The sequence below is a fragment of the Dipteris shenzhenensis genome, chromosome 17 (assembly GCF_047967505.1).
Source record: "Dipteris shenzhenensis isolate YYH24624 ecotype China chromosome 17, Dip_SZ_1.0, whole genome shotgun sequence".
Taxonomy (NCBI): Eukaryota; Viridiplantae; Streptophyta; class Polypodiopsida; order Gleicheniales; family Dipteridaceae; genus Dipteris; species Dipteris shenzhenensis.
In genome coordinates, this window is record NC_141612.1 from 30287335 (window position 1) to 30301614 (window position 14280).

General features: G+C 42.6%; 1 protein-coding gene across 2 annotated transcripts in view; it reads right to left on the reverse strand.

The window, feature by feature from the left end:
- Window positions 1–402: 402 nt before the first annotated feature.
- LOC147891971 (uncharacterized) overlaps window positions 403–14280 on the reverse strand; it is a 71093-nt gene continuing 57215 nt past the window's right edge. Inside the window, exons 8-10 of one of the 2 annotated variants that reach the window (XM_087387856.1) lie at window positions 3042–3089; window positions 1094–1188; window positions 403–845 (exon numbers count right to left, since the gene is read on the reverse strand). In XM_087387856.1, the coding sequence (XP_087243982.1) occupies window positions 744–845; window positions 1094–1188; window positions 3042–3089 (245 nt within the window). In that variant the 3' untranslated portion in view covers window positions 403–743. The remainder of the gene's footprint in view (window positions 846–1093; window positions 1189–3041; window positions 3090–14280) is intronic. The other variant, XM_087387855.1, reaches the window with a different exon arrangement.

Below are 14280 nucleotides of genomic sequence, written 5' to 3' on the forward strand. Positions count from 1 at the left end.
CATTTCCATGATTCTTTGACAACTAGACCTAGATCCACATGCTTGGCCACCATAATAGGACACAATAACAGGCAATGTACAGAGAGAGAGAGAGAGAGAGAGAGAGAGAGAGAGAGAGAGAGAGCATGGCAAGAGTTTTCTTCAACAGATTCGCTCCATGTCATTCCCTTGCCCCCTCCAACAGTAATTTCCTGTCTAGAACGAATCAGAACCCCCACTCAGGGAATGCTTGCTACTCCCCAACTTTCAGAAGGGCCCATAATGCTGCAATAAAAAAGCTGGCCCTCTGCTTGATTTAAATATCTGATGTAAGCACCTCTTATGCATTTGACTTTTGCTTTGCAGAGTATTTTTGCGCTCTACATATAAGGAGGTTATTATTGGAATTTGATTAGACGAACTTGGGCTTCCATAAGAAAAAAATTCTGAATGTAAATTCAAAAGTCAAAGATTGCTCATGGACTGATACACTCGCAATAAAAAATAAACTAAATGTACATTTGATGGCCCTGACATAAAATGACCAAACGCAATATTACATGTAAGAAATTCCTAAAGGTAGAGAGTATCGCCTGCCCTTTCCTGCATAGATGTGTTTGGTGATTGTAGTGCAATACATTGAAATCGACGACTTACATGCTGAGGTCTTCCATGTCTGCTGCCAAAATAAAAGATGCTGTGAGAAAGCTCAGAGCTTATAGAATCCCTAGAAATTTGTTTTCATTGAGCACAACAATCCGTCTTTAAGAGCAGATCAAATTGAATGCAGGTAGATCATGCACACGATTCACGTCATCCAATGAGATCTCTCTTTCAAGCTGGGCTCGTGTAGCCTTCAAAACCGCCTGTCAGAAGTGACAAGATTATCATTGCGCCTTCTTAAATTAAGCTTTCCTAGACATATTTGAGCAAGAAAAACGAGATGCTACACCACAAAAACAAACTCTTTTGACAAATTGGTTCTGTTTGAATCTTTTTCTGAGCTTTCTCCCAAAAAAGGTGGCAATCGAAATGTCTCGTTAGCAGCAACTTTACAAAATGCATGTCCTTCCATTGGAAAAGGCGTAATAAGACATCTAAACAAAACACATACATTAAATTCCATGTATGAAGCCTTCATTGCAAGCCACTGAGCATCCATCATCTCAAAGGCTACACAGTAGAGCCTGTCAAATGCAGACTCATCCTCTGCAAAGATTGTATAATGTTAGTGCTTTCCCATTTTTGTAAAAAATTTCCAAAAACTTTCCCTTTTACATGAACAATTCGTACTGTCTATTTATAAATGGGTAACAACAAGATTTGACAGAAAATAAAAGTATATTAAATCTATGTGATCCAAAAAAATGCCCAAACTCATCGTGTATATACAAAAACAGCAGCGCATTTTTTATCTCATAAAAAGCCACCAACAAGGTAAATAAGAACTCTCTCCTGCATAGCAAGGACTAGTACCCACTGATGTCATCAGTGCCCAATGGTTGGTCTAAACCACTGTATACAAACGTGCACACATTCCACACAACCACACACGAGCATTCATTTCTAAAACACTATTCGAGCCTTAGTCTCTGTTAGAACTCCAGATATGAAGAGCGGACTTAGTCATAGAAGGAGGCTAGCACTGAAGGAGAAAGCTATCCACATGATTTTCACAAATTTGTGAAATTTTGGTTATTGCATTCTAGCCTCTCCCAAAAAATCTTAGAAAACATAGCTTACAATGATATATATATATATATATATATATATATATGTATATATATATATATGTATGTATGTATATTAATGGACATGCAAATTTCACTAAAGGTTTTGTTCAGCTTTAATGGTGCATATATATATATATATATATATATATATATATCTTCATAAGAGTTAGAAATATATCCAAACTTAAAAACTAAAATTTTCAAAACCCCCAACCATAGAACAAGAGGGTAAGAAGAAAGAAAAAGAGACAAAGGAAAGAAGAGGTGCAAAACAAAGCTTAAAGTAAAAAAGATTCAGGAGCAGATCAATCCTAAACAGTACCCAATGCATGGCAAGGACTAGCTTGTATGAGATCCTGATATTGTAAGCACCCAATGGCGGGTGTATATCAAATCATAAACACATGCACATACCAACACACACGAGCATCCATTCCTAGGAGTTTTTTTGTTGAATTTCTGTCAAAAATTAGGAGTTAAAGCACACTTCTATCATGAAGGACATTTGACAATAGTGTTTTCCAAGCACATATACACAAGGATTATTCAACCACAATATCCATTAAAAATTGCATTCCCATTTGCAAAGACACTTGTAAACACAAATCTACAATGCACAGCAGCTGATGATCTCAACTGACCTCCCTCGCTGAGAAGGCCAAACCGTGCCCATGACATGGCAATCCATAGGCCCATAGCTGTACTTGGAAAATCAAGTCTACTTTCAAGCACAGTGAAACAAACTTGCTAGAAGTAGAAAGTAAATACCGAAAATACAACTAAGGCCATCTACACTTTGTTTCAGGAGAAATGTGGAATTTCAATCAGTTCGATAAAGGTGTAAGAAGATCTAGCCAAGATGAATGCTAGTCTCTGTTATTCCAGAACCAAATATCTTGACAATAGTTGTTTGGAAAAACACCACACCAATAATGTCTATAGTGCGAACTAAAAGCTATGCACTGGTCTACATTCAGAAGGATCCATTTGAGCCTTTCAAACAATCAAATTTGGGCATAATTCTTTGCATACAAAAGAATGTAAATGAAAATCCATACATGCAATACAGGCCTATGTACATACACCGAGATCCTCACTAGGTATATAGTTGCATGTTCATGTCTATACAATGCGCATATGCATGCATTTATTTTTTTGCACAGTGTTAACGGGAAAGTATAGGTGTGAGTAGAAAAGATATTGGCCACTCAAAATCACTATAAATGAAAACGCTCATAAAGGTTGTATGCTTGGATGCATATTCTTCAAAAATTGAATTATTTCACTGCATCCTAAGATAAATCATCCGAGAACATTCGGAAAAAGTACCTTCAAGGATCTTGAGAAAGTTGACTCCACAGATAGTTTTCGGCTTCACTGCAGGCCATAAAAGGATGCACATGTGTTAGGGCAGCACAGAAAACCTTCAGAGTGATGATTTCTTTTAAGGCAGCTCCCTATCCACTCAAAGCACTAATGACAGTAGACCACTGAACATCACTTTTTCAAAATATACAAAACAGGTGAGCTGTTATTCTGAGCGAATCCATGATTAAACCATGAGGAGAAAAAAGCCAAAATGCCACAATCACGCCCAAGTGAACCTCACTGCTCCATCCCTAGCAAAAGTCTCCTGAACATATGCACTGCCGCAGGGTGTGTTTGATCTACCACCAAACCTGAGACATAATTCCTCTATCCTCAATCCATTCCCCCTTTTGGAGTTGAATATAGAATATGAGAGATGATGCCAAAACACCTTAACAAGTCTTCTATCAGCACGTAAGGTCCTGACATAAGAACAGTCCTATTGCTTCCTCCGTAGAGAGCAATGAGACAATGGTGAGAAGATGATCCAGTTAATCTACATCTCCTTGTCTAGATGGTCTTGAACTATATCTAAGTGCACGGCATTGCATTTTCCATCATGGCAAATCACTAGGAGTGTCACTTTATATGCAGTGGTCAAGATAGAAGAGGGGACCTGCTTCCATAGTACGTGCCTGGAAGGCTTTTAGGAAGCTTATACAGTCAATGAACTGACTGTACGCAGTCCTCAGCATCCATACGGAATCTTTGCAACAGTTCATAGGCAGTCCGTAAATGATCCGTACCTAGCAACCATGCCCTCCGTACACGATCCCATGCATCAGCCCGTACAAAGCCCGTACGGCTCTTTCCAGCCCTCAGCCAATGCATGTCGCCCGATGCAAGGCCACCCTTATGCATCTTCCGTACGACCATTCGCATACACCCCCGCGTGCAGTCTTTCTCCAAGCCTTAGTGCTCCCGTAACACCGCTCTCTCATCTTCCTTTTGCTCCCACAACCTTACGTGGGTATGTCACGGGGACGTGGTGGTGATGGTGAAGTGTCTAAACTAACTGTCACTGAATTTGGCCTAGGGTACCAAGCTAGGGGCCTTAGTTAATGCCCAAAAGGTACCTATGATTTCATGTGCAACAAGTGCAACTCCTGGTGCTATTAGAGTGGTTTCATTTTCTAAGGTCATTGGTTTGGTTCAATGGGGTCATCCTTTAAAAACTGATCCCCTAGAGATCCTTCAAAATAGGGTCATTGGTTCCTTTGCACTAGGGTTACCTGGAAGGCCCTGGAGCCCTTCCTTTCCCTTCCTTGCTGATTTGAGACTTCTCCCCTACCAGAGCAGCCTCATCCTCTTCATGGCGGATTTTTGCAACTCTCCCTTTGCTTGCTGATGTCACCACAATGTAAATATCCTAAGTCAAAGTACAGTTGACCATTTATTTGATCATAATTAAAGAGTTTTATATGTGTTAATTATGGTCAAAGAATTCTTTTAATGGTCAAAGGATTGACTACGGTCAAAGATACTTGACTCTAGTCAAGTAAACCTGACTTCGGTCGGGGAGACTTGGTTTATTACCAAGAGGGTTAACTGCGGTTAACCACAGAACTACAGAGCTGACTACGGTCAGGGAGTGTTGACTTCGGTCAACAAGACTTGGCATGCGCCAAGAGGGTTAACCACGGTTAACCAAGATGTGCCAACTTCGGTTGGAGAGTTGTGCCAACTTCGGTTGGAGAGACTTGGCTATAATTAAGGCGCCTCGACCCTTGGTCAAAGCTCCTTAATTATGATCAAAAGTGTTGACTCCGGTCAACCAGAAAATAAATATATTTTTTTTATATTTGTTTAGGTGTGCACATGTATTCAGTGGGGACGCCCACAGTGACTAGAATTAGTCCACAGTGTGTTATTTGCATGCAAAGCGCTAACAATTAATGGGTGCCATGGTGGTGCGCTTTAATTAATTGTTGCAAGTACTAGGAAGAGTTATTTTTCCTAAGTGCTACAGGAGCCTAACAAGCATCTAGGAGGCGGTTTGTGTGACCAAGTGCTTTGAAGACTCTAGAGTGGCCCTTAGTGGCATGTAATAGGACTTAGTCTAAATTTTAGACAAGTGGCATGTTGCCAATTTGAAATGAGCTTGAAGCTCTTGTAATGAATGATTCACGTTTTGGATTTTTGGAATATATCAGACAGCTTTACGCTGAACTCTTGTAACAGATTCTCTTCAAGAAATAAAATACCTTCGGGGGGGTCGAGCCCGACATGTTGTCCTGGGCCCGCGTGAGGATCTGTAGAGAGAGAGGTAGTGAATTGCATTGGTATCAGAGCTATTGGCTTGTCTCTTTCCTTGGAGATGACGGTCTGAGAGAATTGGACGCCAAATTGTAGCGCAGGTTTTGAATCCTGATGTTGAAGCCTTGAGGGTAGCGTTAATTCTGGAGTTGCACGCATAGCGTACCCCAAACCCAAGAGATGGCGTCAGAGATATCCTTGTAATGGTCCAGGATTGAAGACATCAATACTACCATTTCGATGGATGTTGGCTGCTAACCGATTTCTAGGACTCCCAGACAATTGTATCGAGAGGTGCTTGGCATTGCGTTGAGCTTGATAATTCCGCAGGCCAGCCAAAGGTGTAACCTGCGTATCCTATTCTTGCACCATCATTTCGAATAGTGTCGGAGATGTACTGCTTCGTTCCAGGGGAGAGGAAGAAATTGTCGATCATAGGAGAAACACGCTCTGGCGTACGCAGTCATGGCTCCATCCTGATTTCGACGCCAAACCCTGTAAATTCTGAGTCGTCGTCTGCTGACGTCTGACGGAAGACTTTCCGATGGGAATTTACGTGCCTCGTAAAGAGTTTTGGATGTATGTGCGTGCAGATGATTAATTGGCGCCGAGACACTATTGCTGGCTAGGCACAAGTCGCGCCATCGTTCCATTTCCGTGCAGGAGGCTCACAGTTGACACGTGTCACACACGCAATCAGACAAACTGACGTGGCAAGTTGCTGACGTGGCATGCAGGCCTGAGGGGTGCTGACGTGGCAGTACATGTGGCAGCCAGATCAGATGCTGATGTGGCACTGACACATGGCAGACAGGGGGCTGATGTGGCAGACTTGAGGTTAGGCTAACCTCACCTTGGTTAGTGGACTGGTTAGAGGTCCAGTTAGTTGACCCAACCAGACCAGTCTGGTCACTGTAACCAGACTGACCAGTCCAGTTAGTCTAGTTGCAGACTAACCTAACCAGAACCAGTCAATCTGGTTAGAGTAACCAGCAGTTACCCATCTGGTTACTGTTTTATTTTATTTTTTTTAAAGGACAGTTGCAGAGACTGTTTCTGCTAGCAGTTTTTGCCTAACTTTTACTGTCAGAAAAGCAGCAGAAAAGTAGAGAAATCAGAGATTTGCAGAAAAGAGAAAATGTATGCCTTTGTGCACTGGAAAGATGAATTAGATGCATTCTGAGTGCTTTTTGCAGCAGCCTGAAAAGGGGCAATACAGTTGTTGATGCTTTAGCAACTTTGTGGGTTTATGCTTTGAATTGACAGCCCATTACTGGCACAAGTTGTGAATGCAAGGCACCTCTTGTTGAGGTACTTTCTTTCTGAAAAGCAAAGGCAGCGTGCATCAGTTGCATACATAGTGTGTGTGAGAAACTTGCAGATCTCAGACAAGTTGTAAGAAGATGGCTCAATCACCTATCCAGTGGGATTCACAAGATAGGGATGCACATCCAAATCAGAGAAGTGTGCAACAAACTTAGCAAGAATTTGAGCAGATGGTACGCACTCGTATACAAGAGATGGAAAATCTCAGAAAGGATCCAAGGGCTCAGCATTTGTTTCAAGCAAAAGCTATGCCTAATGCAGTATATGATGTGCCAATGCCAGAGGCACACTCTCGTGTACAGCGAGAGAAAGAGAGATATCATAGGGGACGGTCCCATAGCAGGAAGAGATCGAGGCATCATCACCAACTCCTAGTCCATCACCGTCTACCTCGAGTTCGACTTCTGTATCTTCTTCTTCATCAGATAAACCATCAAGGAAAAGAAGGAAACACAAGAAGTCTAGGAAGAGAAAGTCTTCCAGAGAGACCAAGGAATTCAAAGAGGGAGGTAAATCTGTCAAGTTTATGGCCTACAATGGACAGTATGGTCATACAGACAAAGCATTGCAGTTCATCAGGCAGTTTGATGCTGCATTCGGTACATAAAAGTTTTCAGAATCCTCCAAGTTAAGAATGGTCAGTTTGCACTTGACAGTGATAGCTAGTGTATGGTGGAGTGCACAGACCACAGATGGGTCAGCCCCAAAGAAGTGGAAGGACTTCAAGAAAGCCTTCTACCAGCAGTTTATGCCTAAACAGTTTAGAGACCATGTTCTTCATGATTGGGACAGTTTGCATATGGATGCAGGAGATACAGTGGATGTGTACAACCAAAAGTTTTGGGATGCTTATTTGCAGGTTGCACCTTTCAAAAAGATCTCCAAAGGAACCCAAATGAGAAAGTATAGAGCAGGTCTCACTCCAAGAATCCAGGCAGTAGTGAATGCTTTGGGGGCAAAGAACATTCAAAACCTTATGCATTCAGCTTCAATAGCTAGTCTTGTGCCGTTACAAGATCCATCCACGGTGCTATCCTTGCATGCAGGACGTGCCGAAAGAAAGAATCTCCATTCACCCCTGAACAGATAGCTGAATTCCGTAGAGATGGGAAATGCTTCAAGTGCGGCAAAGAGGGGCATGTGGCTGCCCAGTGCCCAGAAAAGCCTTCAACTTCGAAGGGAAAAGAGGCAGAGAAGCCACAGGGACCGCAAAAGCCAATGGCACGAGGAATTCCTAACATACTGGGTCATGTTTCAAACCCAGAGGAACGAGAATTGTTGCTATCTTGGGGAAAAGTCAGAGACCAGCAAGCGCTGATTTTATTTGATCCAGGGGCTACTGATAATTTCATATCAGAGGACCTAGCCCTGAGGCTGGGAATAAAGACGGAGGAGTTGGGCAGGGCTTTGGATGCCGATCAGATGTTCTGTGCGAATCCTGTGCTAGTCACTCCCTTGATAGGGAAGCTCCGTCTTCATGTACAGAGTTATGTGGATCAGGAAGACTTCTTCATTTCTCCACTGAAACATCATGATGTAGTCTTGGGAATGCCTTGGTTTCATCGCAAGGCAGTGAAGTTGACTCTTCTTGAAAGAGTGCTAGAGTTTGTGCATAGGGAAAAAAATCAGCGTTTAGTTGCCAGGAATAAAGGGGACACTATCCCCATTGTATCTGATGTTACATGTGGTAAAGCAATAAAGTCTGCAATTTCTGCGTACATGGTCTTTGTAAAAGAAAAAGAGAATGATATGCATGCTGAAATGAATGATGCAGACAAAGATAGGTTTCAGTTTCTTGTAAACTTTAAAGACTGCTTTTCCGATGCTTTGCCAGGGGAGTTACCCTTGGAGAGACCATAAGATCATCAGATAGAGTTAATGCCTGGTAGTGAGCCACCAAACAGACCACCTTATAGAGTCAGTGCGACTCAGAGAGAGGAGATTATGGCTCAGGTACAGGACTTGCTGTCCAAAGGGTTGATTCAGCCTAGCTCGTCTCCTTTTTGTTCCCCTGTACTGCTAGTACAGAAGAAAGATGGTTCATTCCGTATGTGCATCGATTACCGCGCACTGAACAAAATGGCCATCAAGAATAAATTCCCTATTCCGCGCATTGATGATGTGCTGGATCAGTTAAATGGAGCTTCAGTTTTCAGCAAGATAGACTTAAAGAGTGGCTATCACCAAGTGAGGATACAGCCTCAGGATGTGCACAAGACAGCGTTCCGCACTACATTCGGGTTGTATGAATACTTAGTGATGCCTTTTGGGTTGACAAAGGCTCCAGCCACATTTAATAGAATGATGGATCGCATCTTTCGAAAGTACAGGCATTTCACGAGTACTTTCTTTGATGATATCCTAGTATTTTCAAAGACAGAAGAAGAGCACAAGGAAGATCTTGCTATAGTGTTTCAAGAGCTGAGAAATCATCAGCTCTATGCAAACAGCAAGAAACGTGAATTCTTCTTGGAAGAAATGCATTATCTGGGGCATATAATATCCAAGAATGGGATACAGATGGATCCAGCAAAGATCCGTGCCATTCAGGAATGGCCAGAGCTAAAAACTGTGCATGAAGTTCGAAGTTTCCTAGGCCTGTGTTCTTACTACAGAAGGTTTATCAGGCATTTTGCTGATATTGCAGCTCCATTACATGACCTTACTAAGAAAAATGCAGCCTTCACATGGGGAATATCACAAAAGAAAGCATTCAATACACTCAAGGAGAAGTTGACTACAGAGCCTATTCTTGTAGTCTAGGATCTTTATCAATCTTTTGATGTTGATTGCGATGCTTGTGGAGAGTGTGTTGGGGCTGCATTACATCAGAATGGACATGTAGTAGCCTACGAGAGCCGAAGATTGCGTGATGCAGAAAGATATCTGGGAATCTATGAGAAAGAGTTATTGGCTGTAAATCATGCCATCCATACATGGAAGCATTATCTTTTGGGTGCAGATTTTACTGTTAAAACAGATCACTAAAGTCTGAGATACTTTTTGACTCAGACTAAGCTTTCCGAGAAGCATATGAAATGGGCAAATATGCTGTCAATGTATCATTTTCAGATTGTCCATACCCCACGAATTAAAAATAGAGTGGCAGATGACTTGTCCCGAAGACCCCAGGTCAATAATGTTACTATTGCTTATCATCAGGACCTAGAAGGCATGAGGGAGCAATATGCTAGTGATGCAGATTTTGATGAGATTTTACAGCAAATGCAAGAGGGGCAATCCACCAGTCACTATTCCTTGAAAGATGGGTATCTAATGAAAGATGATTGCCTATGCATCACCCAGGAGATGAGGAAAAAGATTTTGGAGGAATGCCATGCACCTCCCTATGCTGGACATAGAGAAATTACAGCAACAACTCTAGCACTAGAGAGAGATTTCTTTTGGCCAGGGATGCGGAAAGATATACATCAGTTTGTTACTGAATGCCTTACGTGTCAGAAAGTGAAGTATGACAGACGAAAGGCACCTGGCCTACTTATGCCTCTTCCCGTGCCTCAGGCACCATGGGAAAGTATTACAATGGACTTTATTTTTGATTTGCCAAGATCAAAGTCAGGGAATGATGGGATTTGGACTATCATTGATAGATTCACCAAGCAAGCTCATTTCATTCCGGTTCGCAAAACCATAAAGGCAGATCATATGGCTAAGCTTTTCATGGCACAGATCTTTAAGCATCATGGTATGCCTAAGTCCATTGTTAGTGATCGGGATCCCAGAATGACCAGTCTATTCTGGAGAGCTTTATTTGATAACATGGGGACGAATTTGAATTTTTCTTATTCTTTCCATCCCCAGACAGATGGTCAAAGTGAAGTAGAAAATTCTACAGCATTATATATGCTAAAATGCTACATGGGTGACCAAGGTTCAGACTGGGAAAAGTACCTACCACTCGTAGAGTTTGCTTAGAATAATACAATACACAGCTCTACAGGGAAAGCCCCCTTTGAGGTCATTTATGGGAAGGTGATTTTGCCACCTATATTGAGGACCAAAGATGAAATATTTGCAGCTGATCAGTTTGTGAGAGACCTCCAGACAACTTACAGCCAAGTCCGGACAGCAATCGAAAGGTCTCAAGAGAAACATAAAAGAGCTGCAGATAAGCATAGGAGACAGTTAGATCTCAAGGAAGGGGATTGGGTACTTTTAAAGTTTGAAAAAGCTAGGCTCCGCAAGTTTAAAGGCAAACAAAAATTGTATGCAAAGTTATCTCCCAGATACTATGGCCCTTTCAGGGTTACAAAAAGAATAAATGAGGTTGCATACAGGTTAGCATTGCCAGAGCATTGGAGGATTCACAATGCATTCCATGTGAGTCTTCTAAAGAAATTCCAGGGGCCAGAGCCTACAGAACCAGTATCAGAGGATCTACTAGAAGTGGATGAGCTGGAGGAGGTCCTTCAGCTAGAGCAAATTGTGTACCATACTGTACGCAAAGGCCCTCAGGGTAAGGAGTTTTACAGGTATCTTGTAAAATTCAAGAATTATACGGCATTAGATGCCAAGTAAATGGACGAAGACATGTTATCCGATCATCCACAGCTTTTGGATGTTTACAAGGAAGCTTTTCAGTTGAGGTCAACTGAATAGAAGCCGAGGGGATGTCACCACAATGTAAATATCCTAAGTCAAAGTACAGTTGACCATTTATTTGATCATAATTAAAGAGTTTTATATGTGTTAATTATGGTCAAAGAATTCTTTTAATGGTCAAAGGATTGACTACGGTCAAAGATACTTGACTCTAGTCAAGTAAACCTGACTTCGGTCGGGGAGACTTGGTTTACCAAGAGGGTTAACTGCGGTTAACCAGAGAACTACAGAGCCGACTACGGTCAGAGAGTGTTGACTTCGGTCAACAAGACTTGGCATGCGCCAAGAGGGTTAACCATGGTTAACCAAGATGTGCCAACTTCGGTTGGAGAGTTGTGCCAAGTTCGGTTGGAGAGACTTGGCTATAATTAAGGCGCCTCAACCCTTGGTCAAAGCTCCTTAATTATGATCAAGAGTGTTGACTCCGGTCAACCAGAAAATAAATAAATATATTTTATATTTGTTTAGGTATGCACATGTATTCAGTGGGGACGCCCACAGTGACTAGAATTAGTCCACAGTGTATTATTTGCATGCAAAGCGCTAACAATTAATGGGTGCCATGGTGGTGCGCTTTAATTAATTGTTGCAGGTACTAGGAAGAGTTATTTTTCCTAAGTGCTACAGGAGCCTAACAAGCATCTAGGAGGCGGTTCGTGTGACCAAGTGCTTTGAAGACTCCAGAGTGGCCCTTAGTGGCATGTAATAGGACTTAGTATAGATTTTAGACAAGTGGCATGTTGCCAATTTGAAATGAGCTTGAAGCTGAATGATTCACGTTTTGGATTTTTGGGATGTATCAGACAGCTCTACGCTGAACTCTTGTAACAGATTCTCTTCAAGAAATAAAATACCTTCGGGGGGGTCCAGCCCGACATGTTGTCCTGGGCCCTAGCAGTGTGGAGAGAGAGAGAGAGAGAGAGAGAGAGAGAGAGAGCTCAACTGCGTATTTCTGCAGCAAATTCAGAGCGTGAGGATCTGTAGAGAGAGAGCTAGTGAATTGCAGCTGAACTGGAATTTCATGCTTCCTTCACGACAGTTCTCCTCCCCTTCGTGCCCTCTGTTGCTGGCATGCTTCTGGGACCTGGACGCTTTCATTTTGGGCCACTTTTGAAGCTGTTTTCGACTTTCTTCATGACAGAAGTTCTTCTTTTCTGCATCTGAAGCCATATTCATGCCATTCCTACTGAGTTCCTACTAGGTTGGATGCCTTGCCGTTGGCCCGGGAGAGGATTGGGGCACTGGTTGTGATACTCTCTTCCTAGGGGTGCAGTGGTTGGCCTTGGGCTCGATAATGGCTTGGAAATGGGAAATGCATTGCTTGGCATGCTGTCAGACTGGTCTACTTGTGATTATGCATGTCTGTTGAAAGGAACCAAGGTAATAGCACTGGGAGTTGGTCACTAGCACAGCCACGGGTTGGCGTTGTACTGGGTTGCACCTGCGGGTGAGCTCTTGAAGGGAGTCCCTTTGTATCTTTGAGCTAACCAGTTTAAATAAATACCACAAGGGGCGCCAAGTGTTGGGGCCAACGAGTGTCACTCTCGATGTTTCTGAGCAGGGGCATTCTAGCCTCTCTTGTCTTGAATGGTTACATGATGCTATGCAGTGAAGTTGTATGCTTTGAGTTTTGTTTGTGAGCAAAGGAAATCAATTAAGTTGGCTGTATTTTCATCCTTGTGAGATATTAGAGATAGATACACTGCCCTTAGTGATCTAAGGCCGGTTACAGTGGTTCTGTTGCCAGGACCCTCATCAAATCATCCAGAGGAGTCCCTGGGCAGCTTGGATAGAGAAAGCCTTTGCTGATTTTGGTACAGCCATCCATTGCTTTTGGATATGGATAATATCTGGCTTGGTTATGATGCAGGCTCAGAGACTAACCCAGAGCAGCAGAGCAAGCTGAAAAGTATTGTTGTGGTCTTCCCAAAGAGTTGAGGGACTATTGCACCAAGACACATATCTCCAGCATGTCACAGTTGATAGAGAATGCCAACACAACTTACTCACTCATGCAGGGCAGGGCAGAGTCTCAGGTTTCAAGAGCAACTTCAAGGAGGAGCCAAAGAAACCACAGCAAGCTGGAAAAGTCCCTCTTTAATCAAAGTTTGTGGCAGGACAAAGGAGAAAACAGCAGCCCTCTTCTCTCACTCCTGAGGAGAGGAACAAGTTGTTTACTGAAGGGAGGTGTTTCCTCTGCAAAGAGACGGGTCATAGGGCAGCAGATTGTGTCCTAACAAGAAGAGGAAAGAACCTGCAGCAACTCAGGCTGACACTAATCAAGGCAATAGAGAGGACCCTAGAGGCAAGAAGCCCAAGTGCTGGCCATATACCTAACATTATTGGAGGTGAGCATGATGAGAAGAAGACAGAGATGTGCACAGCATGGGGCAAGCTACAGCATTGTCTGTACTTCTTTGATTTAGGAGCCAAAGCAAATTTCATTACTCCCGAACTTGCAGCTCAATTGGGTCTTCGACCAGAGGAGATTGGTCCTCTTTGTGAGGCCAACATGGCTAATCCGGAGCTTAGTACCCCTATCACTCCTATCATAAGGAAGCTACGGATTCACAGTCAGGGATATGTGCACTATGAGGATTTCTATGTGATGCCTTCACCTGAGTGTGATGTTTTGCTAGGGATGCCTTGGATGTACCGTGTGCATGCTATCATAGATACACATGACAAGAAGCTTACCTTGACTTATAGGGGTAAAACCCAAGTCATTGATGTAAACTCGAAGGGAGAATCAGTCCCAATTGTATCCGCTTCGGCGATTTCCTCTATAATGAAAAAGCATCTTTTTGCGTATTTGATTTTTGTCAAAGAAAAAGAACTTGATGAGGATAACTCTGATTTTTCCAAGCCAGAAAAACAGCAAACTGAGTTTTTATTTCAGTTTCCAAGATTGTTTTTCAAATGAATTTCCAGAGGAGTTACCTCTTGACAGGCCAGAAGATCATACCATTGATATCATTCCTGGCAGTTCTCCACC